Source organism: Trichosurus vulpecula, chromosome 7 (genome assembly GCF_011100635.1).
Source record: "Trichosurus vulpecula isolate mTriVul1 chromosome 7, mTriVul1.pri, whole genome shotgun sequence".
NCBI lineage: Eukaryota > Metazoa > Chordata > Mammalia > Diprotodontia > Phalangeridae > Trichosurus > Trichosurus vulpecula.
In genome coordinates, this window is record NC_050579.1 from 39357615 (window position 1) to 39383152 (window position 25538).

The 25538-nt window shown below is 42.9% G+C and overlaps 1 protein-coding gene across 1 annotated transcript; it reads left to right on the forward strand.

Moving 5' to 3' along the window:
- The first annotated feature begins 24 nt into the window (after nt 1-24).
- On the forward strand, nt 25-22618 carry TMEM98 (transmembrane protein 98). The gene is made up of 7 exons (XM_036769350.1): nt 25-173; nt 5293-5487; nt 7283-7414; nt 8738-8771; nt 9895-10010; nt 18015-18074; nt 19871-22618. Exons 2-7 carry the CDS (start codon nt 5357-5359, stop codon nt 20076-20078), a joined length of 681 nt encoding a protein of 226 aa, XP_036625245.1. The 5' UTR covers nt 25-173; nt 5293-5356; the 3' UTR covers nt 20079-22618.
- Nucleotides 22619-25538: the final 2920 nt, after the last annotated feature.

A 25538-nucleotide genomic window follows, 5' to 3' on the forward strand; every position in this document is an offset into this window, starting at 1 on the left:
CTTCTGTCAACCAAGCTTACTTCCCAGCATGCCCTGCTCTCTTGGGGAGCTGCTGCGGGGAGCAAAGCTCACAGCCGACTTTTCTAATCAGTCTGGCGTCAGTTTGGAGCCTGTTCACTTTTACTCTCTAAACACAAGAGCCAGGAATGTGTCCGGGAGCCTGCAGGATTGGGGTAAGGCTCACCTCATCTATGTCTGTCCCATCCCCTGGCTGGAGAGGGTCACCTCAACTTTTCCTCTCTCACCATGGATTTTGATGAAAGGGACTTGTTCAGGGAACTTTGCAGAGGCGAGCACCTTTTGTGTGAGGCTCTGGCTGGGGCTGCTGGTAGTGAAGACTAGGGAGGGCTCCTCCTCCAGTTTCCTTGGGGGGGAGGGGAAGGTTGGCCGGTTGGCTGGATTGCTCCGACCGTTCCATGCCAGGCACCATCTGAATAACTCACATTCCGATCCCACAACGGCTCTTAAAGAACCAATCTGGGAAAGAAAGTTCTGCATTAAGCTAGAAACTTCCCTGGGGAGGCCAGGGAATGGGTGGGGGTTTCTGGGTAGAGGCCCCTTGGCTGTAATTTGATTTAGGTGCTAGACATTCCAGGCTGTGGTGTCTATAATGATCTGGGCACTCTACTGCTACCCACTTCTCCCATTCTTCCTGAGGCCCCCTGAGTCTTATATGTGCCCTGGAAAGGAAGACAGAAGCCCAGGGATATTTTATATTTGCTTTAAAAAATAAATTCCAAAGGGGAGGGGGGGGAGAGGGAGAGAGAGAGAGAGAGAGAGAGAGAGAGAGAGAGAGAGAGAGAGAGAGAGAGAGAGAGAGAGATTGCAATGGCCATTTGGTCCGCTCTTTCTCTTCTACTCTTCTGTGCCATGAGGAACCCTCCTCCCCCACCAGGATAAGGCTGTGGCCTATAACTTACTTCCCTGGGTGCTAGAGATTGACAGATTTAGCTGAAGTATGGGGGGTGGGGTGGGAATTGTTAGCATCTGGCCTACCCAGAGTAGAGCACAGAAAGTTGAGTACAGCTATGGGTCGCTTTCAGTGACTCACGGGAGCTAGAAAGGCCTTTAAATCAGGAGGCATAAGGGGATAGAGCACTTGGACCCAACTGGAGCCAGAAAGACACGAGTTTGAAATTTACCTCAGGCACTATGACCCTAAGCAAATCACTTAACCAATTTGTGCCTTCATTTCCTGACCTGTAAAGTGAAGATAATAGTAACACCTACCTCACAGGATTGTTGTGAGGCTCAGATGAGATAACATCAATGAAATGCTTTGTAAACCTTAAAGTGTTATATTAATGTTAGCTATTATTGGTAGAAACTCTTTGATTTATAGAGGAACAAACAGACCCAGGCAGGGGAGTGGCTTGCACAGAGAAACAAACTAAGAATGAAAATGCACTAGGGAAGGATGAAATTTTATTCCTCTCAAGACCAAGAGATTGAGTTTGAATTCCTGGCTTGAAGCAATGTCTGTTGCCCCCCTTTCTCCTGTGTCTCCTCAGCATCTGGTTTGGTGTTTTGCTTTTGCTCATGGACAAATGTATGTTCGTTTGGCATGGAGAAACATGTCTGTAAGTTTTGCCTTTGTCCCCTACTCTCAGGGTATCAAGCAGCATCAACGAAAGACCAGCCACTTAGGGCTATCCAAGGCCTCTTGAAGGTATTCCCAACAGTGTGGATTTCATCCCCTTTCTCTTCCTTTCTTTCTTCTTTCTTTTCTTCTACTTTCTTCTGCCTTCTCACATTTTCTTCTCTTTTCCCGCTTTCCATGTGGATCCTGTAATCACCAAGAATCATACAAGTATAAAATGTTAGAGTTGGAAGGAACCATAGAATATACATCAGAATTAGAAGAGATCTCAGAACACAGAATGTTAAAACTGCAATAATTCTTACAAATATAGAATGTTAAAAATGAAAGAGACCATAGAACACAGAATATTAGAACTGGAAGAAACCTTAAAACATAGTGTCAGAACTGGAAGAGACCTTAGAACAAAGAATGTCAGAGATGGAAAGGACCATAGAACACAGAATGCTAGAACTGGAAGAAGTGGGGAAGGGAACAAACATTTATTAAGCACCCACTATGTGCCATGCACAAATATCTCATTTGATCCTTACAACAACCTGGAAGGTAGGTGCTATTACTGGTCCCATTTTATAGCTGAGGACTGAGGTAGACAGAAGTTAAGCGACTTGGCAAGAGTCAAATAGCTAGTAAGTGTCTGAGGCTGGATTTGAACTTGGGTCTTTTGGACTTCAGACTTGTGGATCTATCCACTGCACTGTCTAGCTGCCTGAGAACATAAGATGTTAATAATGGGAGAGATCATAGAAGACAGAATGTGAGAAGACACCTTAGACCAGAGGATATCAGACCTGGAAGCAATGTTGGAGCAGAGAGGGCAGAGCTGGAGGCGACCTGGAAACAGAGAACATCAGAACTTGAAGGGATATTAGAACATAGTCTTAGAACTGCAAAGGACATTAGAACATGGAATGGCAAAGCTGGAAAAACGTTAGAACACAGAATGTCAGAGATGGAAGGTGTGTTAGGATGCAGGGTGTGAGTACTTCATCGTGGTCAGAACACACCTGGAATATTGTTTACTACTCAATATCCAAGTTCTAGACACTCCATTTTTAGGAAGGACATCAATATCCTGGAGGGTGGTGACCAGAAGGATAAATGTCCTCAAGACTATGCCACACAAGGGTTAGTCGAAGGAGTCAGTCATGTTTTCTGTTTGATTTTTTGCCTGCCATGTGGACTAATTGTTTAGTATGTATTGTTTCTGTTCAGTCATTTTTTCAGTTGTGTCTGACTCTTTGTCACCCCATTTGGGGTTTTCTTGGCAAAGATACTGGAGTGGTTGGACATTTCTTTCTTAGCTAATTGGACAGATGAGAAAACTGAAGCAAACAAAGTGAAGTGACTTGCCTAGGGTCACACAACTGCCAAGTGTCTGAGGCCAGATTTGAACTCAGGAAGATGAGTCTTTCCTGACTCCAGTCCTGGCACTCTTTTCATTGCTCCACCTAGCTCCCCTTGGTATATATTAGTCTTATGCAATTCTGCTTCTACAGATCCTTTGCAGAAATGCCATAAAAACTGGGCTTTTTTAATATTCCTTGGGTATCAGTGGAGCATAGGAGAGGGCCCTCTGGGAAACCTTGTGTTTGTAAAGGCTCATAGATCACTTGAAAGGACAGACCTTAAAGACCATCTAGTCCTAATTTGCAGATGAGAAAACTGAGGCCCAGCAAGATTGTGCCTTGTCCAAGGTCACACAGATAGTAAGAACCAGAGGGGATTTGCACCCAGGTCCTCCGATTTCAGAGTTAATATTTTTCGTACTATACCGGCTTAGTCTGTCTTGTGTTACAAGCATTGTAAGACTAACCAAACCTTTTGACTTACTGATTCACACTCATAGCTCTAAGACTGGAAGGCACCTCAGAGGTCATCTAGTTAGTTCAATCCTCCTATTTTACAGAAAGGGAAACCGAGGCCCAGTGGTGAAGTGACTTGTTCAGGCAAATAGAGTAACCGACAACTAAAAAACGTGAACCCAGGTTCTAAGACTCCAACTCCAGTGACTTCCATGACACCAGCATTGAAAGCAGAAATTTTTACCACTTTGTGTGCTTTTTAAGTCTTTCCCCTGCACTAGATAGTAGAAGGAGGTTAGATTTGGGGAAGCAGGTACCACAGTGGAACCTGACAATGCAGTTGTCCATTTCAGCTCTTGGTGTTGTCACTTTCAGCTCTTGGTGTTGTCAATTTAAGCTCTTGGTGTTGTCAATTTAAGCTCTTGGTGTTGTTACTTTCAGCTTTTGGTAACAGGCATCTTTTCGCATGTGTTCATTCAGAAGTGAGAAGTGTTGCTACAAAGTTTCCATTAGAAGCTTGACAAGTCAACCTAGTTCAAGGTGGGGGGGAAAGAACACTTGTTAGAGAAGAAATAAGCCAGATTTTGACCCTGACCTATAGTAAACACCCTGCTTTCCCAGGCTCTAGGGTTTTTTTTTTAAAGAGATCTTTAATTCGATGGAACTGAACCCAGACCGGAAGGGGATGGGTGGAAATACATGGTATCTCCTATGGTCCTAAGTTCGGGGAAATATGATTTGGCCATCACATTCTTTGCTGAAGCCCAGATACATTGTAACTTTCATTAAAAACTTGTTAAAAAATCTTATTTTATTACCTTCTCTTCTTATATCCTCCTATTTAAGAATGTAGCTGTTCTCTACTCCCTCCTCCCTTTACCTTCCTGCCATACCTTGTAACATATTAAAAAAGAAAAAGGTAAAAAAAAAGCATTTCAGCAAAACTAACCCCAAACTGTGTGGCTGTCTCTGATAGTATGGTGTACGCATCGAAGGTCTCCTACTTCTGTATGGAAGGGAGAGAAGTTCAACCCTTCTCTGAGGACCAAGCTCAGCAGTTGTAATTACACAATGCTAAGTTTCAGGTTTTTTTGTTCTTTTGGTTCATGTTATTTTAATCATTGTCTATATTATTTCCCTGGTTACTCTTTCTTTTACTCTATAAGTTTATACAGGTCTCCCTATGCTTCTCTGAAGTTTTCATTTCCATCACTTCTTATGAATCCTAGTACCCCAGAGAAAGAACTGATAAATAGAAGTCTGTATAGAATAATTTTACATATAAATATCTATTTGCATCTAATGGTAGCTATCTCTAGGGTGAGGGGGAGGGAAGAAAAAAAAGAAATTTACATGATAACTTTATCATATTAAAAGGAATAGCAAGTTGTACATAGTAGACTTGCAGTTTCACGTGCAATCATCTTTCTTTTTACTCTGCTATGTCATGGAAATGCTTGTTTTATTCCATAAATTAATTTTTTAAAAAAGTTTAAAAAAATAACAAGTACTAACAAGTAACAATTAAATAACAATTTAATATTTATTAGAGTTGCAAAGCATTTCACATTCATCATCTCATTTGATTCTCACAGCAACCCTGGAAGGTAGGTACTATTATTATCCACTTTTTGTAGGTGAGGAAACCAAGGCACAGAGAGATTAAGTGACTTGTCCAGAGTCACATAGCTAGTAAGTATGTGAAGTTTGTTTTAAACTTAAGTCTTCCTGACTCCAGGCCCAGCACCACAAAGCTGTCTCCTATATCACCATTTCCTTAGCCATTTCATAGTCAATAAGCATATACTTTGTATAATACTAGTTTTCACTTACCCTTAGATTTAGTATTTGTGCTCTGACTTTTCATTTGCTGTTATTTGATTTCAGAGACCTAACATGTTTTAGGGGAATCCTGGGATGTAACTGGGTCTAGGACGTGCAACTTGCAATCATGGAAACTGTTGTGATCGTCGCCATTGGTGTGCTGGCCACCATTTTTTTGGCCTCATTTGTGGCCTTGGTTGTGGTTTGCAGACAACGCTACTGTCGGCCTCGAGACCTACTCCAGCACTATGACTCCAAGTGAGTGCCCTGAAAGGAAGGGAGAAAGATCAGAAATGCAGAAGCTAGTTCAACCTTGCCATTTTACAGATGAGGAAACTGAGTCTCAGACATTTAGTGAATGGCTCAAGGTCACACAAATTAGGCTACTTCTTGGCTCCTAGAAGAAGAAATATACACTCAAGAAACATGGTGGATTTATTCAGCCCAGAGTTGCATGTTTGAAAGTGTTATGAAAGTGGGTTTTCTGGGATAGGATTCATGATGACAATCTACACTGATTAAGGATATACCCTGAGAATCAGAGGACCTGGATTCAAATCACACCTCTGATAATTTACTATCTGTGTGACTCTGGGCAAGTCATATAACCCCACCGAGTCTCAGTTTCCTTATCTGTAAATTAGGCTAGATGGCCTCTGAGATTTCTTCTAGGTCTTTATCTATGATCTTATTCATTCTCTGGGCCTCAGTTTCTTCATCTGTAAAATGAAGTGGCTGAAATAGGTGGCCTCTGAGGTTCCTTGCAGTTCCAGATCTAGGATATTATGCTTTTTTTTCCTTTAGCAATCCAAGGTTTTCATACGTGATCAAAAACCAAAGTGTACTCAGTTCTTGTCCAAACTCATGGAGAAGGGAAGGTAGCAGTGGGTTGGGCTGCGGGAAGGTTGTCAAGCAAAGTCCTCAGAGATACCAGACCCTATTGAAACAAAACACACTACAACAGAAATCTTTGTTAGACAAGAATCCATGTTGGAACCTTGGTTAATGGACCATTTGAAGCAAGTGTTGCTCAGGGGAGCAAATTCCTAATATCCTGCTTTACACAAATAAAGAGCTCATGAAAAAGCCTATGTTAACTGACTTTATGATCAAATCAGTGATGCTTTATCTTCATTTGTGAAGATTTCCCAGTTACAATGGTTCCTGTTCTCTCAGTTCTAAGTTCCATTCATGGGACCAGTTCCTAGGGGTGTTCTTGAGTGTATTGTTACAATTTCAGTGTGAGAATTTACACCTTGGAAGTCAGTCAAGGTGATTAAATAAATCTGGATTTGATTTATTGTTTTTAGATGTTTAGACTTAAGAAAGTGATGGAAAATATTAATAATGCAGATTCAATTTAAAAATGTGTCATGTATCCATTTTTTCTGGAGAGCCAGTTGTTAAACATTTATCAGCATATACCTGCCAATCCTCATTCTTCCAGCCTCTTGTACTATTATAGGTTCCTAACTTATAATTCAGTCATGTCTTCATAACCCCATTTGGGGTTTTCTTGGCAAGGATATGATACATGTTTCCTTCTCCAGTTCATTTTATAGATGAGGAAACTGAGGCAAACAAAGCTAGTAGGTGTCTGAGGCCAGAATTGAACTCAGGAAGATGACACTTCTTGACTCCAAGACCAGTGCTCTATGTATGGTACCATCTAGCTGCCCCCTCTAATTTATAAACAAACAGGGGTGGGGAACCTGCAGTCTTGAGGCCACATGTGGTTCTCTAGGTCCTCAAGTGCTGCTTTTTGACTGAATCTAAACTTCACAGAACAAATCCCCTTAATAAAAGGATTTGTTCTGTGAAGTTTGAGCTCAGTCAAAAGACCACACCCAAGGACCTAGAAGGCTACATCCATCCAAAGTGAGAAGCCTGTCCTGATTCCTATACACCGTGGGGTAATCAGATCTAGGACTAAGGCCTTCTTTTTCTGTGCTCCTCACCTGTTTCCTTCATCCTTTGGATGAGTTGTTCCCTCTCTGGCAGGTGGTCAACATGAACTCTCCATAAGCCATTTAACTGTGTTCTTTCCTTGCAGACCAATTGTGGACCTAATCGGTGCTATGGAGACCCAATCAGAACCTTCTGAGTTAGAACTGGACGACGTTGTCATCACCAACCCCCACATTGAGGCCATTCTGGAGAATGAAGATTGGATTGAGGATGCTTCGTAAGGCAGCTTTTCCCATTAAGTTCTCCAAAGGTTAACACCCCTGCCCTTTGGAATGGGCTCCTGCAACTCTGGGTTTCTGCCTCTCCATTTGTGGATTAGATTAGATGTTTTCAATGGTAACACCCAAATCCAAATCCTATAAACTTTTCATCTACCAGGGAGCTCCACTTTCTGACTAGCACCCCATCACTTTGTCATAGGACTTGGAATCAGGGGATCCGCATTCGAATCCAGGCTTTAGCAAGTTCTAGTTATGCGCTCCTAGGCAAGGCACTTAAACTAACTGAGCCTCACTTTCCTTTTTTAATATCCCCACCCCTCCCCACCCCACTGCAAATGAAAGTGATAATGTATGTACTACCTACTTCATAGAGTTGTATGGCAAATACTCCATAAACCTCAAAGTACTATAGAAATGATACTCATTATTATTGGTGAGAAACAGCAGCAGAGAGTACTGGCTCTGGAGTCAGAGGACCTGGGTTCCAGTCCCATCTGACACTCACTAGCTGTGTGACCTTGGGCAAGTCATTTAACCTCTGTTGGCCTCAGTTTCCTGATCTGAAAATGGGGACAACAATAGCACTAACCCCTCAGGGTTGTTGGGAGGCTCAAATGAGATAATTCTGAAGTCCTTAGCACAGTCCCTGGCACATAGAGAGCACGATATAGACATTAGTGATGATGATGATGATGATAAAAGAGAAGAGACTTCATGAGCTCAGAGGAGAGAGCCTGGATTTCTGGGAGGTGTTATGATGGGGAGGCTGGGAGGAGCTTCCAAAGATAGGATCACTTGGCCTGGGTCAATGACCTTAATCCATTTTGATTACTTGGGGTTATTGCTGATAAGGGCTGCTAGGTGACGCCATGGTGCACAGAGTGCCAGGTCAAGATTCAGAAAGACTCTTCTTCCTGAGTTCAAATTTGACTTCAGCCACTTACTAGCTGTGTGACCCTGGGCAAGTCATTTGCCTCAGTTTCCTCATCTGTAAAATGAGCTGGAGAAGGAAATGACAAACTTCTTCAATATCTTTGCCAAGAAAACTTTAAATGTGGGCAAGTCACTTAACCCCAATTGCCTTGTCTTCCCCCCCTGCAAAAAAAACCAAATAATAAAAAAAAGAAAGCTCTAAATGGGTTCACAGAGAGTCAGACACAACTAAAAATGACTAAACGACAGCAGCAAATTGCTGAAAAGGGAAATCTGGCTGGAGAGCCCATCCATGGGGCAGAGGCAGAGGAGGCAGGGATGCCTGGAGGGAGGGAGGAGGAAGGATGGCTTCTCTCTCAGTCACTGACAAGCTCTTTTTTCTCCAGGGGTCTCGTTTCTCATTGCATTGCTATTCTGAAGGTAATCATTTCTCATTAGCAGATCCTGACCATAATGACCGCATGCCATCCATGGGATGTAGCCTGGGGCAGGACCTTACTTTGTCAGTCTCTCTCAGAGGATACATTTAGTACTTGGGGGTGGAGGGTGGGGAATGGTTCTGCATGGAATGAGCTGAATTTGACTGGAATTGATAAAAATGATCCCAGGTCTATCTCCTCCCCTCCGTGGTGTTTTGTGCCATCCATTTGCCCTTATAAAGAAAAATGATCTGCTTCCTTCCAAACCTCCGAGATATAGCATGGCAGAGTGACTCTGGATATAGCAGACCTGGGTTTAAATCCCACCTCTGGCAATGATCACCTGTGTGACCTTGGGCAAGTCACTTTACTCCTCTAGACCTCAGTTTCCTCACTTATAAAAAGAAGGGGTTGGACTAGATGGCCTCTGAAGACTCTTCCAACTCTAAATCTATGATCCCTGCTCTGCCAACAACTGCCTATGTGACCTTGGATATATCAATTAACCTCCCTGGACCTCAGTTTTCTCATCTGTAAAATGAGGGCATTAGATTAGAAGATTTTTTTTTCTACCGATAGATTTAAGTTTTTTGCCAATCCCTTTCAACTCCCTAGCTCTGGGATGGGGTGGGGGGAGTGGGGTTTGGGCATGGACTGGGCTCTTGGGCCTTGTTGATTAGGCAATAGAGTATTTATGCTGGGGTCTTGAGGGAATATAAGGTGGGGGTGAGGGTTAGGGAAGCTTTTGCTGAAGGCAAAACTATGGAGGAAAGGTGAGGGTGAGGACTTTTCTGCTAAGCTCTAAGGGGAAACTCAATCATATGATCCTTTTAGTGCTTTTTTATTCCAGATTAGAGTTCTTTGATCCAAAATTCCAACTCTGATCTCTGATTCCCAACCCCACCCCCGTCTCGCTTTGCATTTGCTTCTTACCATTCCCCAGTAATGTGCTGACTCCAGCATCATGCATGGCAAGTCTGGGGAACAGATAATAAGCCAGGAAACCTAGCTAGGGGTTAGAGAGCTAGCCTGGGTCTGGATTTGCTCCCCCAAAGAAAAATAGAGAGCCTTGAGATGGGCAGACCATTTTCGTTTCGTAACCACCTGCCTTCACTCTCCATCAGATCTGCCATACTCTGACAGAAAAACTTGTTGCCATGACGATGGGCTCAGGGGCAAAGATGAAGACTTCTGCTAGTGTCAGTGACATCATTGTAGTGGCCAAGAGGATCAGTCCTAGGTAAGTAAGAAACTGGCCAGGTCTTGGGGTGTGTGTGTGTGTGTGTGTGTGTGTGTGTGTGTGTAAGAGAGTGTGTGTGTATATGTGTATGTGAGAGTGTATATGTGTATGTGAGAGAGACTGTGTGTGTTTGTGTGTGTGTGAGGGTATGTATGTGTGTGTGAGTATGACTGTGTGTGTGTATGTGAGAGTGTGTGTGTGTGTGTGTGTGTGTCCTGTGTGGAAGGGAGAGTCTGGGGGTGGAAGGGGATGGGGAGAGGGATACATCCAACTCAGTTATTCACACTAATGGATAGGTATATTGGCAAGGATGATACCCTTGTTCCTCTCCCCCATCCCCCCAAATAAAGATCAATAACAACAATAGATCATCCATAATCCTTTATGTTGCCCGTATGAATGTACCCCATGGTATGGTAGCAAGAGTCTGGAGACCCAGTTCAAGTCTTGCTTCAGTGGCAGTAAGGCCATGCAGTAGATAGAGCCCTGAACTTTGGAGTCAGCAAGTTCCTCATCTATAAAACAGGATAATAATAGCACACACCTCTAAGGTTGTTGTAGGGAATCAAACAAGATAATATTTGTGGGGTGTTTTGCAAATCTTTAAGGGCTATAGAAATGTTCGTTATTATTTTAATTATTTATTATATACAATATATCATTACACATTATATATATTAAACATACCATCATCTATTATATAACATATTATGATATTACATATGATATATACTATATACAATATTATACCTGTATTATATAGTATAATGTACAATATGCACATATATATGACATATACCGTATATAGGTGGTTTATATACAGGTTGATATACACATGTATATGACATATACATGTGTATATATTTCGCACATATAATATTAAATGATAATAATGCTAATTCTGACACCATATATTAGCTGTGTGACATTGGTAGGTTACTTAACTTCTCTAAAATGGAATTAAAAACACTTGGACTGGTTATATCATCGGAATGTTATGAGAAATGTGCTTTGCAAGCCTTAAAACACTGTGTGATATGATTTTAAGATTTTGCACCCCCCCCCCCCAAAAGAGTAGATCTCTCTTTATGAGATCCATCTTTGGCTAAATTCGTTGATTTTTCCTAAATATTTTCCAATGCCTTACAGGTAGTTTCAGGGGGAAAAACTCTGCCGCTGTTGTGGCTGATTCACAGATCTGTGATTCACAATCTGTGATTAAAACTTTTCCAATGAATGTTGTGCTGGAATGAGTAGAACAATGGACTGGGATTCAGGAAGACATAAATTCTAATTCTGCCTTTCCTTCTTAGTAGCTATGTGACCAAAGACAAGTCATCAACCTTTCTGAGCCTCAGCTTTCTCATTTCTATAAAGAGGCAGTAATACTTATAGTAGGCATCTCACAGGGTTGTTGTGAGGCTCCAAAAGGTAGAATAGCTTGTGTTACATACATGATCTCATCTGATATCCACAGAAGCCCTGAGCTATATAGGTCCTATTATCCCCATTATACAGATGAGGAAATTGAGTTTGAGAGTGTCCCTCTTTTACTCTTTGTATGACCATGGTCTGGACCCTCTCTGATTCCCAGTTTCATCCTTTGTGTAATGGGAGTCATTGGGTGGGAAGGAACTGGATTAGATCAGGTTAAAATTTTGAGGTCCACAGACCTTCAGGGGATCCATGGATAAATTTTAGAGGATCCTTGAACTTGAATAGGAAAAAAATTACATCTCTATTTTTACAAACCACTAACTAAAAATTAGCATTTTCTTTAATAATGAATTTTTAAAAACCCCTACCCATTATTTCAAGAAGGGATGTAAAGGTTCCAAGAGTCCATCACAAAAAGATCAAGCTCTCCTGGACTAGAGGTTCTTCAAGGTCTCTTCCACATCTAAACTCCATGATCCCAGGTGATTTTGCACTTCTTCCTCCCCTTTCCTCCCTGATATATCCCATATTGGGTTCCCCTTGTTCTTCTCTGCCTCTGGCTTTCAAGGAGATGAAAACGAATGGATAGAACAGTGTCTAACACCAGATACCAATATGGGAGACATCTTCTCTAGCTCTACATTTGTCAACCTACAGGGTGACTTGACCTCCCTGGATCTCAGTTTCCTCACCAAGTCCAGTGAGGGAATTCAATTGAATCACTCCTGGGTTCTCTTCCAGCTCTGAATCTGTGATCTCTGCTCCCTGCTTTAAGCACCATAGAACTAGAGCTGGAAGGTCATCTAGTCTAACCCTTTCATTTTTCAGTTGAGCAAACTGAGGCTAAATGATCTATCCAAGGTCTGTCAAATGGCAGAGATGGAATTTGAACAAGATTCTCTTACAATTTCCCACAATACTGTGTCAACTCTCTGTTGTCCATCGCCTCAGTTGGGGTGGGGAAGGAGGAGTATAGTTCCAATGCAACAGGAATTGCATATGCTAGGTGCCAATTTATCTCATTTACCAACAATGCCACTGATTTGCCCCTGATTTTTTGATGAAAAATGAAACTAGCTTCTTCCATGGTCTGTAAGTCTGTGGTGGCACTGCCACCTAGTGGTCACCTTGTGATGTGCTTGAGCCATGAAATAATCCTGTTCTGCTTGGAAGTTCCAGTGAGAAGCCTCCAATGCAGACCAAAAACTGCTTTGCTACTTATAATCTCTGCCTCTTATAACTTATCCCCCTTCTACCTTTCCAATCTTTTTACACCTTACTCCCCAAAATGTATTGTTCGATCCAGGGACTCTGGCCTCCTGGCTGTTCCATGAAGAGGACCCTCCATCTCTTAGCTCTGGGCATTCTCTCTGCCCCTCCCCCATGCCTGGAATGCTCTCCCTCCTCTGATAACTACTGACCTCCCTGGCTTCCTTTAACTCCCAACTTAAATCTTACCTCCTACAGGAAGCCTTCCCAACCCCTCTTAATCCTAATGCCTTATATCTGTTCATTATTTTTTTTTGAGTATATATCAGGATGTTCTTTTTAAAAAAAATTAAATATACATTTTTGGTTACATTTGATTTCCAAGCTGTTTCTTTCCCTTTCTTCCAATTCTGCACTGGAGATGGTTGACATTTGACACAGATACATACACATGTGAAACTATACAATACATAGTTCTATATATCAGCTCTTCCTCTAGAGGTGGGTAGTGTCTTCCTTCATGGGTCCTTTGTAGTTATGTTAATTATTTCCTATTTGTCCTGTCTGTAGTTGGCTCTGTGTATATTTTATATACATTGGTTTGTGTGTTGTCTCTCCCATTAAATTGTAAGCTCATTGAGGTCAGGGACTTTTTGCTTCTTTTTGTATCCCTAGCACTTAGCACAGTGCCTGGCACATAGCAGGTACTTGATAAATGCTTCTTGATCGATTGATGGATTGATTGGATCTTACAAAGTTGCCTGGGCACTGAGAAGTTAAGTCATCTACCCAGGCTCACATAACTAGGATGTGTCATGGGGTGACTCCAATTCAAATTTTTCTGTCTCTGAGACCATCTCTCTATCCTTTAAGGCTTCTGGCCTCTCTGCTTTCTACTTTCCCAGTGGTAGGGAAACCACCCCCCAGCTCCTGGAAAAGATGCAGAATTCTGTATTTCAGCACTCTGTATGAGCTCCAGAAATTCATTTAATCTTCTTGCACTTGAGAGGTTGGATAATAAAGTTGAGAGACTGTTGAATTTGGTGTCAGGAAGACTGACTAATGCAAGATGACCACGTTTCCAAGCAGTCAGCAACATTGTCTGAGACTATGGTACTTAGTCCTGTGGGAGGAATATAAGAGAATTAGCCTGACTGTCTTGGAGGAGCTTGGCAGGGGAGATGACCATAGAGATGCCAAGTAAGGACTTGGTGACTCTAAGGAGGGAAGGGAAGAAGTGGAGATGAGCCAAAGATACTTCTACCTTCTCTTTTGGTGTCATCCATAGCTCATGGATATGAGCAGGGATGGGGAACCTGCGACCTTGAGGCCACATGTGACCCTCTAGGTCCTCAAGTGTGGCCCTTTGACTGAATCCAAGCTTTGGTTTGGCCACATGTGGCCTTGAGGCCACAGGTCCCCCACCCCTGGGTATAAGTCTTCCACCTATGCCTGTCTAGATGTACCCTGCACCATTACTCCAAGGTGCAGACAAAGTCAACCATGGGATTCCAAGCTAGAAGGGAAGTAATAGTTGATTTACTCCAACCCCATCTTTGTCCTTTCACCCCTGGCCCTAGAAACTCAGTTTTCTGCAATTTAGATGCTGCTAATTTAGTTCTTAGGGATGCTTCTTCTCAGGGATGGATGACCATCCCAACCCCCACCCCAGCTCTGCTTAAGCAGACCAGGTGAGTTTCTTTAGTACCAATGCATTAGTGGATCATAAAAGGAGCTGATAATAGCGCCTATATATTGCTTTAGGGTTTGCAAAGTGCTCCACAATGTTATCTCCTTTTCTCCTCACAACAACCCTGGGAAGTAGCTGCTATTATATCCTCATTTTCCAGATGAGGAAAGGGGGCAGACAGGTTAAGTGACTTGTGCAGGGTCATACAGACTGCACATATGCACTGCATAGTAAGTATCTGAGGAAGGATTTGAATTCAGGTCTTCCTGACTCCACGTCCACCTTTTCATTCATTGCACCACCTTGGAATTTAGTGTTAGGCTAGCTGACCGATGAAGATGAGTAATTCTAAGGATGCATGATATGCTGGTGGATATCTGTGGTGGATAAAGCTGGGGTTGGATTAGTGGAGAGCTCAGAGGTTGGCTGCTGCTTCCTTGATCTCCCCTCCTCCCTTCAAGAAAAGCAGAGGACACAATGGAAAGTCCTCTATGTATCTTTTCCTGCCTCCATTCATATACTTTTGCTCTAGAGCTGAAAGGGACCTCAGAGATCATCTAGGTCAATTGCCTTCATCTTACAAATGGGGAAACTGAGGCCTGGGTAAGTGAAGAGACTTAGACGACAGAGAGCTAAAGCTGAAAAGGACTTTGAAGGCTGTCTGGTCCAACTTCCTTCATTTTGCAAATGGGGAAACAGAGGCACACAGAAAGAAAGTAACTTGCCCCGGGTCATGTAGGCTGTAAGCATCAGGGCAAGGATTTGAACTGACATCCTTTGACTCTTTCCTCTTCACCAGTTCCTTTCCCCTTCTTCCTGTTGCTCAGTCCCTCACTCCTCATCTTTTCTTATTTCTGCTCTTGTCCACTTACTCCAGGGACTGTGTTTATCTTTTGTCAGATCCAGGCAGAGCGGTGTCAGATTTGAAGGCACACAGAGAAAGCGAGGGGCTGACTAACCTAGCTTCTAGTTTTCTCAGAGGACAGTCCCAGCAGGCTGGCTTGAGGGCTTTCTTACTCACCAGCTCAACAGCTCCTGGAAAACCTTTGAGTGGAATTCTTCCTTAAATACTTCTTGGAAATTGAACGATAAATCTTTCCTGTTTCCTCTCTGACTAGGCATTGAGATGGCTGTGAGCAGCGCCTGGAGTAAAACCATGCCCCAAAGTCAGAATGGACAGCATTCATTTATGGAACCCATTTTATTTTTAAATTGAACCTACCATCTGAACTCAAAGAACCATCAACTGATCTGAATGAGGATTGAACTTGTATCAAAGCCTGGTACTGTGAAAAGAGAAGTGCCCATTGAGTCAGAGGATGCGGGTCTAAATTCCCCCCTCTGATGTTTACTACTTGTGTGATGTTGGGCAAGTCAATTAGCCTGTCCTGGGACCTCAGTTTCCTCAAATGTATAATAGGGTGTGTTGGGACTAAATGAGTTCTAAGGTCCCTGCCAGCTCTAGATCGATAAGCCTTTTTTTGTTCAATCTTGCCCGACTCTTCACAACTCCATGGACCATAACACGTCAGGCCCTTCTGTCCTCTTCTATCTCCTGAAGTCTATTCAAGCTCATGTTCGTTGCTACCATGACACCATCTATCCATCTTGTTCTCTGCCATCCCCTTTTCCTTTTGCTTTCAAGGCAAATCTGATGTTCCTAGGATTTGGGCTTTCATTAGGTGGGGACCTTCTCTCCATTAGTACAGAGTGCAGCTCTTCCGTGCCTAAGAGTTGCTGTGGCTAAAAAACTCCTGACTTCGTAGATAATTGACTTAGAGCTGGAAAGGACTTTAAAACTTGTCTAGTCCACCCCTCCAATTCATTTTACATTTGAGGAAACTGAGGCCCATTCAGATTCATAGGCTTATGCATTTAGAGCTTGAAGGGGCCTCAGAGGCCATCTAGGCCACCCTCTTATTTGCCAAGGATATATAGGAAGTAATTAGCAGGGCTGGGATTGTAGGTTTATAGTTGGCCATTAGAGGCCATAGAGGCCATTGAATCTGCCTTTACCTTCTCATACTTTACATATAAAGAAACTGAAGGCCACAGCCAGAGGTTACGTAGCCATCAAATAATGGAACCAGAATTTGAACCCCAAATCTGGTGCTCTTTTCACCGTGCTGCGTTCTTTCCAACTGTTGGACAAGCTCCTGGTAATAAGCTCCCCCTCAACCCTGTCAGGCTGGTTTTTGGATGACAGGCACACAATCCAAGGATCACTGGCTCATACTCAAAGCTCTTTGGCAGAATTGGGCCATCCAGAGTTGGCCCAGTTTCAGAGCAGAGGAGCAGGGTGGCCTGGATACCGATGTGGTGGTGTCCAAGTAGGACATGAATAGGTCAAGTCAAAGTTCAACCCAAAGCAAAACCAGCACGCTAACATAGTATTTGAAGTGAACCTTTGCAGATACTTCTCTTTATGGGAGTAGTCCTTGATCCTGTGGGCATGCCTCCAACAGAAACCCCAAAGATATGTCTTGAATTAGTGATATGATGAAAAGAGTGTTGACTTTGGATTCAGAAGACTTGGGTTCAAATCCTGGCTTTTGCTTTTTTATCACTTATATAACCTAGGGTCAGTTGTCTTATTTCTTTGGACCTCAGATTCTCCTTGTGGCTAATGAGGGAGTTGGAGTTGGCGATCTCTAAGATTCCTCCAAATTGTATATGTAATTAAGTACTTAATCTGTACAAAAGTCGTAGGAACACAGATTTATAGCAGAAGGGACCTTGGAGGCCATTCAGTAAATGTCAATAACAGAGTCCCAAGAGTTAAAATATGAAAGTAAGAGATTGAGCAATAGAAAGAAGGGGAAAAGGTAATGAATTGGAAAGAGTCAGGGGACTCAGTTCAAATTTTTCTTTTGATGCAACACCCTTTATTTCCCTGGGTGAAACACCCTTTTGTTTTTTAAATGCAGAAACCTAGGCTCAGAGAGGTTGTTTTGCCCAGGGTCACACAGATAAGTATCAGAGGTAAGGGACAGCATGGTCTTGCGGATAGGTGGAATGGCAAAGGGAGTTTCCACACTGGGAGCTCCCTTTTTTTTTTTTTTGCTGCTAAAACCCCGGGTCTGGGTCTCCTCCCCTTCCTAACCCTGAAAAGAAAAAGAAGCACAAGGTAACGCTATGGGACCATAGATTGAGAGCTGGAAGAGCTCTCAGATATCATCTAGTGAAGCATAAGGGTGAAGTGACTTGCCCAGGGTCACACAGACAGTGAAGACAAGTGCCAGGACTTGAACCCAAGTCTGTCTGCTGCCAAACCCAATGCTCTTCCCTTTGGAGAGTTCTGCCTCAGAAATGTGCTAGGTGCTTGGGAAGGATAGAATGATCGCCATCATAAAAGCAGCCATTTCTACTGTGTTTCATATAAATATGATCTCGTTTCATCCTCACAATAACCTTGGGACATAGGTGCTGTTATTATCATCCGCATTTTGTAGATGAGCCTCCTCTGAAATGACTTTGTATGTATTTTTTTTACTAACATATGTATCTGTGTGTATGTTGTCGCCCATAATAGATTGTAAGCGGCTGTTTTTGTCTTTGTAGCCCTCATGCTTTGCACAGTGCCTGACCCATAGCAAGTACTTGATGGACGCTTGCTGATTGAACTTCAAAGTTAATAGAATGTCTACAAAATGTTTTTCTCTTCGCAGAGTGGATGATGTAGTGAGATCAATGTACCCTCCGCTGGACCCTAAGCTTCTGGACGCCCGGTGAGGAGGCACATCATGACCATTTGCCAAAGGTGGGGGGAGGTGAAAGAGACATTCAGACAGTTGGGCAGTGAGTCAGCCAATGAGTCAACTACCCTGTAACCAAGCAGCTGACTGGGTTTCTCCGCGGGAAAAAGCAAGACCCTGCAGTGGTCCTGTTCTTAGTCACAAGTCATGAGGGAGCTCCTTCAGGCAATGTCCCAGCAACAGGAATGACAACTTGGGACATTCCTAAGGCCATTCCAGCTCTACCTGTGTCCTGTGGGACTAAAGTTAGCTTTTGGAATTTGGGGTAGCATTTATTAAGCTTGAGATCTTGCATATTCCAAACCTCCTATGGGTTAACCAGTCATTTTGTTCTGTCTTAGAGATGAGATAATCCCATTCTAGGGTCCTTGGAGGTAAATCGAACCAGTCTTAGTTTTAGATTTCAATATCTAAAAATAGGCTCATGCTAGATCATGTCCTTACCCCCATACACTCCAATCCTTTGTCAGCTCAGGACTTAGCACAATGCTTGGCACATAGCAGGCACTTAATAAATGTTTATTGATCGATTGCACTTCATTGGCCATTCCACAGACACCAAAGACTGACTGTTGTCCAGCTGACAATCTTTGGCATATGATCCTAGGATTATAGCTGGAAAGGATCTCAGAGGGCATCAAGTGCAACCTTTTCATTTTAGAGATGGGAACACTAAGATCCACAGAGGTTGACTTGCCCAAGGTCACACAGGCAGTAAGTCAAACTCAGATCTGGTAACTCCAAGTTTAGCACTCATTCCTCGGTACCACACCTCTTCCCTTTTGGATTGGGACTAGAGTTTAACCAGGTGAGCACCAAATGGTGGTAGTAACTGTTTCTCCCATGTTTGTCCCTTCCCCATACCCGCCATTGTTGTTGTTCGATCATTTCAGTCGTGTCTGACTCTTCATGACCCCATCCCATCTGGGGTTTTCTTGGCAGAGATCCTGGAGTGGTTTGCCATTTCTTTCTCCAGCTCATTTGACAGATGAGGAAAGTGAGGCAAACAGGGTTAAGTGACTTGTCCAGGGTCACACAGCTAGTAAGTGTCTGAGGCTGGATTTGAGCTCACGAAGATGAGTTTTTCTTTTTTTTTTTGAAGATGAGTTTTTCTGACTCCAGTCCTGGCACACTAACCACTTCACTGCCTGGCTGTCCACTATAAGCCCCAGGCACTTCCCCCATTCTGGCATTCCCCAGGCTTCACTTACAGCAGAAGCATTGTCGAGGCATGCAACATGGACCCAACTTGTACCCTTCTGTAACATGTATAAATTGATTTTTAAACCATTAAGTCCTAATTTTGTTCCCCATTGACTTATCATGACCTCTTCAGAGATGCTTCATCTTCACTTTTGGATGGATCTTCAGGATACAATGCTGGATTCAGAGTCAGAGGACCTGGGTTCAAATCCCAGGCTCTGCCACTTACTCTCTGTGGATAAGTTAAGAGAGGCAGCAAGGTGGTACCATAGAGTTGAGTACAGAACTGAAGTCAGAAAGGTCCACATTTGAATCCTTCCTCAGACATTTACTGATCATGTGATCCTGGGCAAGTCACTTGATCTCTGCCTGCCTCAGTTTCCTTATCCATAAAAAGGGGGATAATAATAGCACTTACTTCCCAGGGTAGTTCCAAGGACTCAATAAATCAACACATGTAAAACACTTTGTAAACCTCGAGGCTCAGAATAAATGCTAGCTAATGTTAACAGCAACGATCTTGCCTCTCTTAGAAGGGTAACCTAATCCTGTTGGTTTCTTTTCAGGACAACTGCCCTCCTTCTGTCTGTCAGTCACCTGGTGTTAGTGACCAGAAATGCCTGCCACCTGACTGGGGGTCTGGATTGGATCGACCAGTCACTGTCAGCAGCCGAGGAGCACATGGAAGTCCTCCGGGAAGCGGCTTTGGCCTCTGAGCCGGAGAGGGGCCTCCCAGGTGCTGAGGGCTTTCTACAAGAGCAGTCGGCCATCTAGCTGTGGCTGGCTGGCCACGAGGGGCAGACCACCGGCACTCCGGTGAACCTTCAGTCTTTTTTTTTTTCTGTAGGATTAGTTGGCTTGCTCAAGTGAAGATTTGTGTATAGGTGAGTAGGGCAGTATGACCTACTGGCATTTCAGCTACAATGACCATTGGTGGCCAGTGCCAACGTGTTGTACAGATTACAGTGTCTGACATTGGCCTTCACTTTTAGGGGTTGAACACTCTAGAAGTGATCATCTCCTCTTGGGCCCCATGCCTACACATTGGATACGCTGCTACCATCTGGATTGTCATACCTTGGCAATGGCCTGGTGGTCTGCACAATTAGATTTTGTCTAGGTCTAGTTAACTGAGTTACATTAATATAACATATAATCCTGGAAATATGAAAGGAGGGGGCTCCCTCTCTGTCCAAAGATGTGTCTGGCGAATAACAGAAGAATAAGCTGGTGGGAGAGGTGTGGGTGAGTTCTTCTCAGTCATGGGCCTTAGGGGACTCAGAACTGAAACTGGAAGACCTTGAGGTCTCAAGGACATATAATGGAGAATCAGTCATGGAAAAGTGGATAGAGAGTTGGCTTTGGAGCCAGAAAGAACTGGGTTCAAGTCGTACCTCTGACATGCAGGCAGGGTGACTCTGGGCAAGTCACTCAACATCTCAGTGCCCCCGGCAACTCTCTAAGACTAGAAATACCAAAATAATAAGAGGGAATTTCCTCACAGGGAGTTCCCTATACCAGTGAAAGGAATAAATATTCATTAAGCACTTACTCTGTGCCAATAACTCTGCTAAGTACTATATCAATGAAATCATAGGCTCAATTAAAAACCCTTATTCAAAACCATGAAAACAGGCAATTTATCAAGCTAGGTAAGCCATTTGCAGTCATGGGCATGGCCCATCTTTCCCTGCTCTGCTCAGACGTTAGGAGGAGAGGAATATGTTCTCCCCAGTCACCCTGAATACATATCTTAAAGCTGAACTTCTGGAGACCTTGTCCCTGCTCAGAAATCTAGGTGAAGGCAAAGAGGGCAGAGTCACACCATCTCTCTGGACTTAGTTGCCTTCTCTCTAATATGAAAGGAATTGGACTGGATGGCCTCTAAGGTACCTTCCAGCTCAAAATCTATTATCCTGTAAGTCACTTAGCCTTCCTGGGCCTCTGTTTCTTTCTCTTTAAATGGAAAGGGCTGGATCAGGTAGCCTGTGAGGTCCTTTCCAGTTTTAAATTTATGAGACACAGTTCTAAGGCAATTGACACAATTCAGGAACATTCAGGAGCCCCTTTCTTTGCTGAGATCTGTCTGGCAAATGACAAAGGATCAGCTGGTATGAGGGGTGTGGGTGGGTACTTCTCAGTCACTGAGCCTTAGGGGACTCAGAACTGAAACTAGAAGACCTCAATGTCTCAATATTTATTGCCATTTTATGGGGGAGTCCACATTCTCCGGTCTGCTTAGAGCCTGTTTTCTGCCCTTGAGGAGAATAAAAGGCATTTCCTTAGCTCCCCACTCACTGGCTGGGGGACAGAACTGGTTCCGTACCAAACTCTACTATTTACTGCATGGAAGATGGAATCTGTCTCCTTAATGTCTTGGCCCTAGGCTGAGTTGTCAAAACTAAGACCTGATTCTGGGAGATAAAGGCAATTATAGTGCCTTTTTCAGTGCCCCTAAAGGCCTTAGTGTCTTGGTGTTCCAGTTGGGAAGCATGTTTTTAGGTGATGGGAACTTCCAGACTGGTCCATTGTTGAGGCTGGGGGAGGCCTTTACTGGGGTGAGAGGGAAGGAGAAAGGGAAGGTCCCTTACAGTCATTCATGTAATACAAACTACCAAGTTACTCTGATTCCTATTGGTGAGCTAGGTTGGATTTCGGCATACACAGAGCCAAGTGCCTTTCAAGCTCATATTGGTTTGAGTTCCTGAGATCCTCACTTCAGAGACACCTATTTCTGGCTTTCTGAAGCTTGGGATAAGTAGGATCAACTTGGGGTGATGAGACCAGTCAGGCCTGGGAAAGCTGTAATGTTACATTGGATGTTGCCCTCTTTCTATTACTTCTCAATTACATGCTTAGATTGCTCTTATTTGGTTTGGGCCCCCTGTTTGGGGGGAAAGCATCCAAAACTCACTTTAGCTACAGTGTAAATGATTGCTATCAGATGATCCAAGGACATCTCATTTTCATTTTAAAAGAGATTAGATCCTTAAACTAAGAAAAACGAAAGTCTGACATGGAATTTCAGTCTTTAGCCAGTTAATGGAAGAACTTGGGTGGGTGGGTGGGGCTTCTGGAAATGATACCCCACCCCACAAGCATCATACCTGTGGCATCCACATGTAAGATCCTGAGTGCCAACACAACCAAAGCCACATTGACTCACAACTGTGAAGGCTCTTATTTCTCCAGATGTACTGAACCTCTCTTCCCAGATGTTACTCTCTTGTGTTCCCTGCTGATGGATAGTTTTGCTTTCATTTTATGTGTTGAACAAGTAGAAATCCCTCAATAAAATGGATGCTCCCACATGAGTATTGTGGAAGGGTTTTACATAATGATACGCATGTGGCCTGTGTTGAATTGCTTGCCTTCTTAGGGAGGGTGGGTGTGGAGGGAGGAGGGGAAAGAATTTGGAGCTCAAAGTTTTAAAAACAGTTGTTCAAAAAAAAAATAAAAAAAAGTTTTTGCATGCAACTAGGAAATAAGATATACAGGCAATGGGGCATAGAAATCTATCTTGCCCTACAAGAGAGTAAGGGAAAAGAGGATGGGGAGGGGAATGGGGTGACAGAAGGGAGGGCTCACTGGGGAATGGGGCAACCAGAATATATGCCATCTTGGAGTAGGGGGGAGTGTAGAAACGGGGAGAAAATTTATAATTCAAACTCTTGTGAAAATCAATGCTGAAAACTAAGAATATTAAATAAATAAAAGAGAAAAAAATAAATAAAACACACACAAAAACATAAAATAAAATGGATGCTCATGAAGGTGACTTCCCTTCTTGGGAGGGTACCTATCTACTGATTTAAAGTCAGTAGAGGGAAAGGTTTTGTGCTGGGTTGCCAACACCACAGTCCTCCACTTAGGACACCTGGGTTCTAGTCTCAGTCCTGCCACTAACCTGCTGTTAGTGGAGCTGTTCCTCATGTGGAACATTTTATTTCCCCAGGTCTCATTTTCTTTTACTATAAAATGAAAAGTCTGGACTAGAAAGTCATCAACATTATTTTCAGGTCTAATTTTTTTTGGTTTGTTGGGTGATATACTGGAGTCACAGAACCTGACTTCATATACTACCCCTCACACTTGTTACCTACGTAACATGATTGGGCACATCACTTAACCTCTCTGTGCCTCAGTTTCCTCATCTGTAAAATGAGAGAGTTGGATTAGATGCTCTCCAAAAGCCTCTTCCAACCTGAATCTATGATGCTGTGACTTCCAATATAGGGCCAATATAACTCTAATATTCTTTTACTGTAAGAGTAAGTTGGGTCACCTATAAACTGGCTATGGAAATGACTGTCCAAAAAAGTAAGACCCATAGTGGTTATAGTTCCAGTAATTATGGTGGTCTCTTGTCAACATGGTGGTCTCTTATCAATGCTGGTCTCTTATCAGCATGATCAAGATTGCTCAAACTTCTATTGCTTGAGGTAACCCCTTGGAGAAACACCTGCTGCTGTGATGGTCTCTCCTCAAATTATAGTGTGCATACTTAAAAAAATTATTTTTAGTTTTCAACATTCACTTCCATAAGATTTTGAATTCCAAGTGTTCTCCCTCTTCTTTCCCCCTACCCCAAGACAGCATGCAATCTGATATAGGCTTTACACATACATTCATATTAAACATACTTTCACATTAGTCATGTTGTAAAGAAGAATTAGAGGAAACAACTACAACAAAAAAAGAGAGCAAATAGTAAGCTTTGATCTGCATTCAGTCACCTAAGTTCTTTCTCTGGATATGGATAGCATTTTCCATCATGAGTCTTTTGGAGTTGTCTTAGATCATTGCATTGCTAAGAAGAGCTAAGTCTATTAAAGCTGGTCATCGCCCAATGTGACTGTAACTGTGTACAATGTTCTCCTGGTTCTGCTAACTTCACTCTGCATCAGTTCATATAAGAATTTCCAGGTTTTTCTGAAGTCCACCTGCTCATCATTTCTTATAGAACAATAGTATTCCATTACATTCATATACCACAGCTTGTTCAGTCATTCCCCAATTGATGGGCATTTCCTCAATTTCTAATTTTTGGCCATCACAGAAAGAGCTGCTATAAATATTTTGGTACATATGGATCGTTTTCCCATTTTTATGATCTCTTTGGGTTACAGACCTAGAAGTGGTAATTCTGGATCAAAGGGTGTGCAGAGTTTTATAGCTTTTTGGGCAGAGTTCCAAATTACTCTCCAGAATGGTTGGATCAGTTCACAACTCCAGCAACAATGCATTAGTGTTCCAATTTTCCCACATCTCCAACATTTATCATTTTCCTGTTTTGTCATGTTAGCTAATCTGATAGGTGTGATGTGGTACCTCAGAGTTGTTTCTAATACTGATTTAGAGCATTTTTTCATATGACTATAGATGGCTTTAATTTCTTCATCTGAAAACTGTCTGTTCATATCCTTGGACCACATAATGTGCATTATTACCTGTGAGAGGCACAGCAATAGGTTTTATACACAGTAAATTGACCTCAGAGCCAGGAAAACCTGGGTTCAAATCCCTTCTCTGACATATACTGCTTTTGTGACCCCAGGCAATTGCCTTAATTTCTCATCACTCTTAGGTAACTCTTCTAATGCTAAGAGTTTCACACCTGCTTTGGCAAAGGGAATTTCCTCATCTGGAAATTCCCTTTCTCAGAGAACTCACAGGTCTGGTCTTTATCTGTGTACATGTTCCTATCTCACATCTCTGTTTTTGTACTGTTCCTCTCCCACATCTCTAATAGATCATAAACTTCTGAAAGACAGGGAAAGTTTTCTATTTTGTCTTTACATACCAACAAATAGGTTGATGAAGAAGTAGATCTTTGGGAAGATAGATAAGGGAGTGAAAGAATCTTATAGAATTCCAGAGCTGAAATACACCTTAGAGATGAGTCAGTCTCTAAATAGTCAGTCAACTAGCATTTATTAGGTGCCTACTGTGTAGCAGGCACTGTGCTGAGCCATGGGAATATAAAGAAAGGCAAAAACCAGTCCCTGCTCTCAGGGATCCCACAGGCTAATGGGGGAGACCACATGCAAGCAATATAGGGGATAATCAGCACAAGGGAGGCAGTTGGGAGAGATTCTTGTAGAAAGTGGGACTTATAGCTAAGATTTGAAGGAAGCCAAGGGGGCTAGAAGGGGGAGATAAGGAGGAAGAGAACTCCAGGCATGGGGGACAGCCAGCAGAAAGGCTTGGAATAGGAGAGATTGGAGTGTTCTG

What these genes read in the sequence shown, in the direction of transcription:
- TMEM98 (XM_036769350.1), top strand. Translation starts at nt 5,357, where the DNA reads ATGGAAACTGTTGTGATCGTCGCCATTGGTGTGCTGGCCACCATTTTT. An exon ending in GATTGGATTGAGGATGCTTC is followed by an intron (nt 7,415 to 8,737) that starts GTAAGGCAGCTT and finishes TTTTTTCTCCAG; the next exon opens with GGGTCTCGTTTCTCATTGCA. An exon ending in CCTAAGCTTCTGGACGCCCG is followed by an intron (nt 18,075 to 19,870) that starts GTGAGGAGGCAC and finishes GTTTCTTTTCAG; the next exon opens with GACAACTGCCCTCCTTCTGT.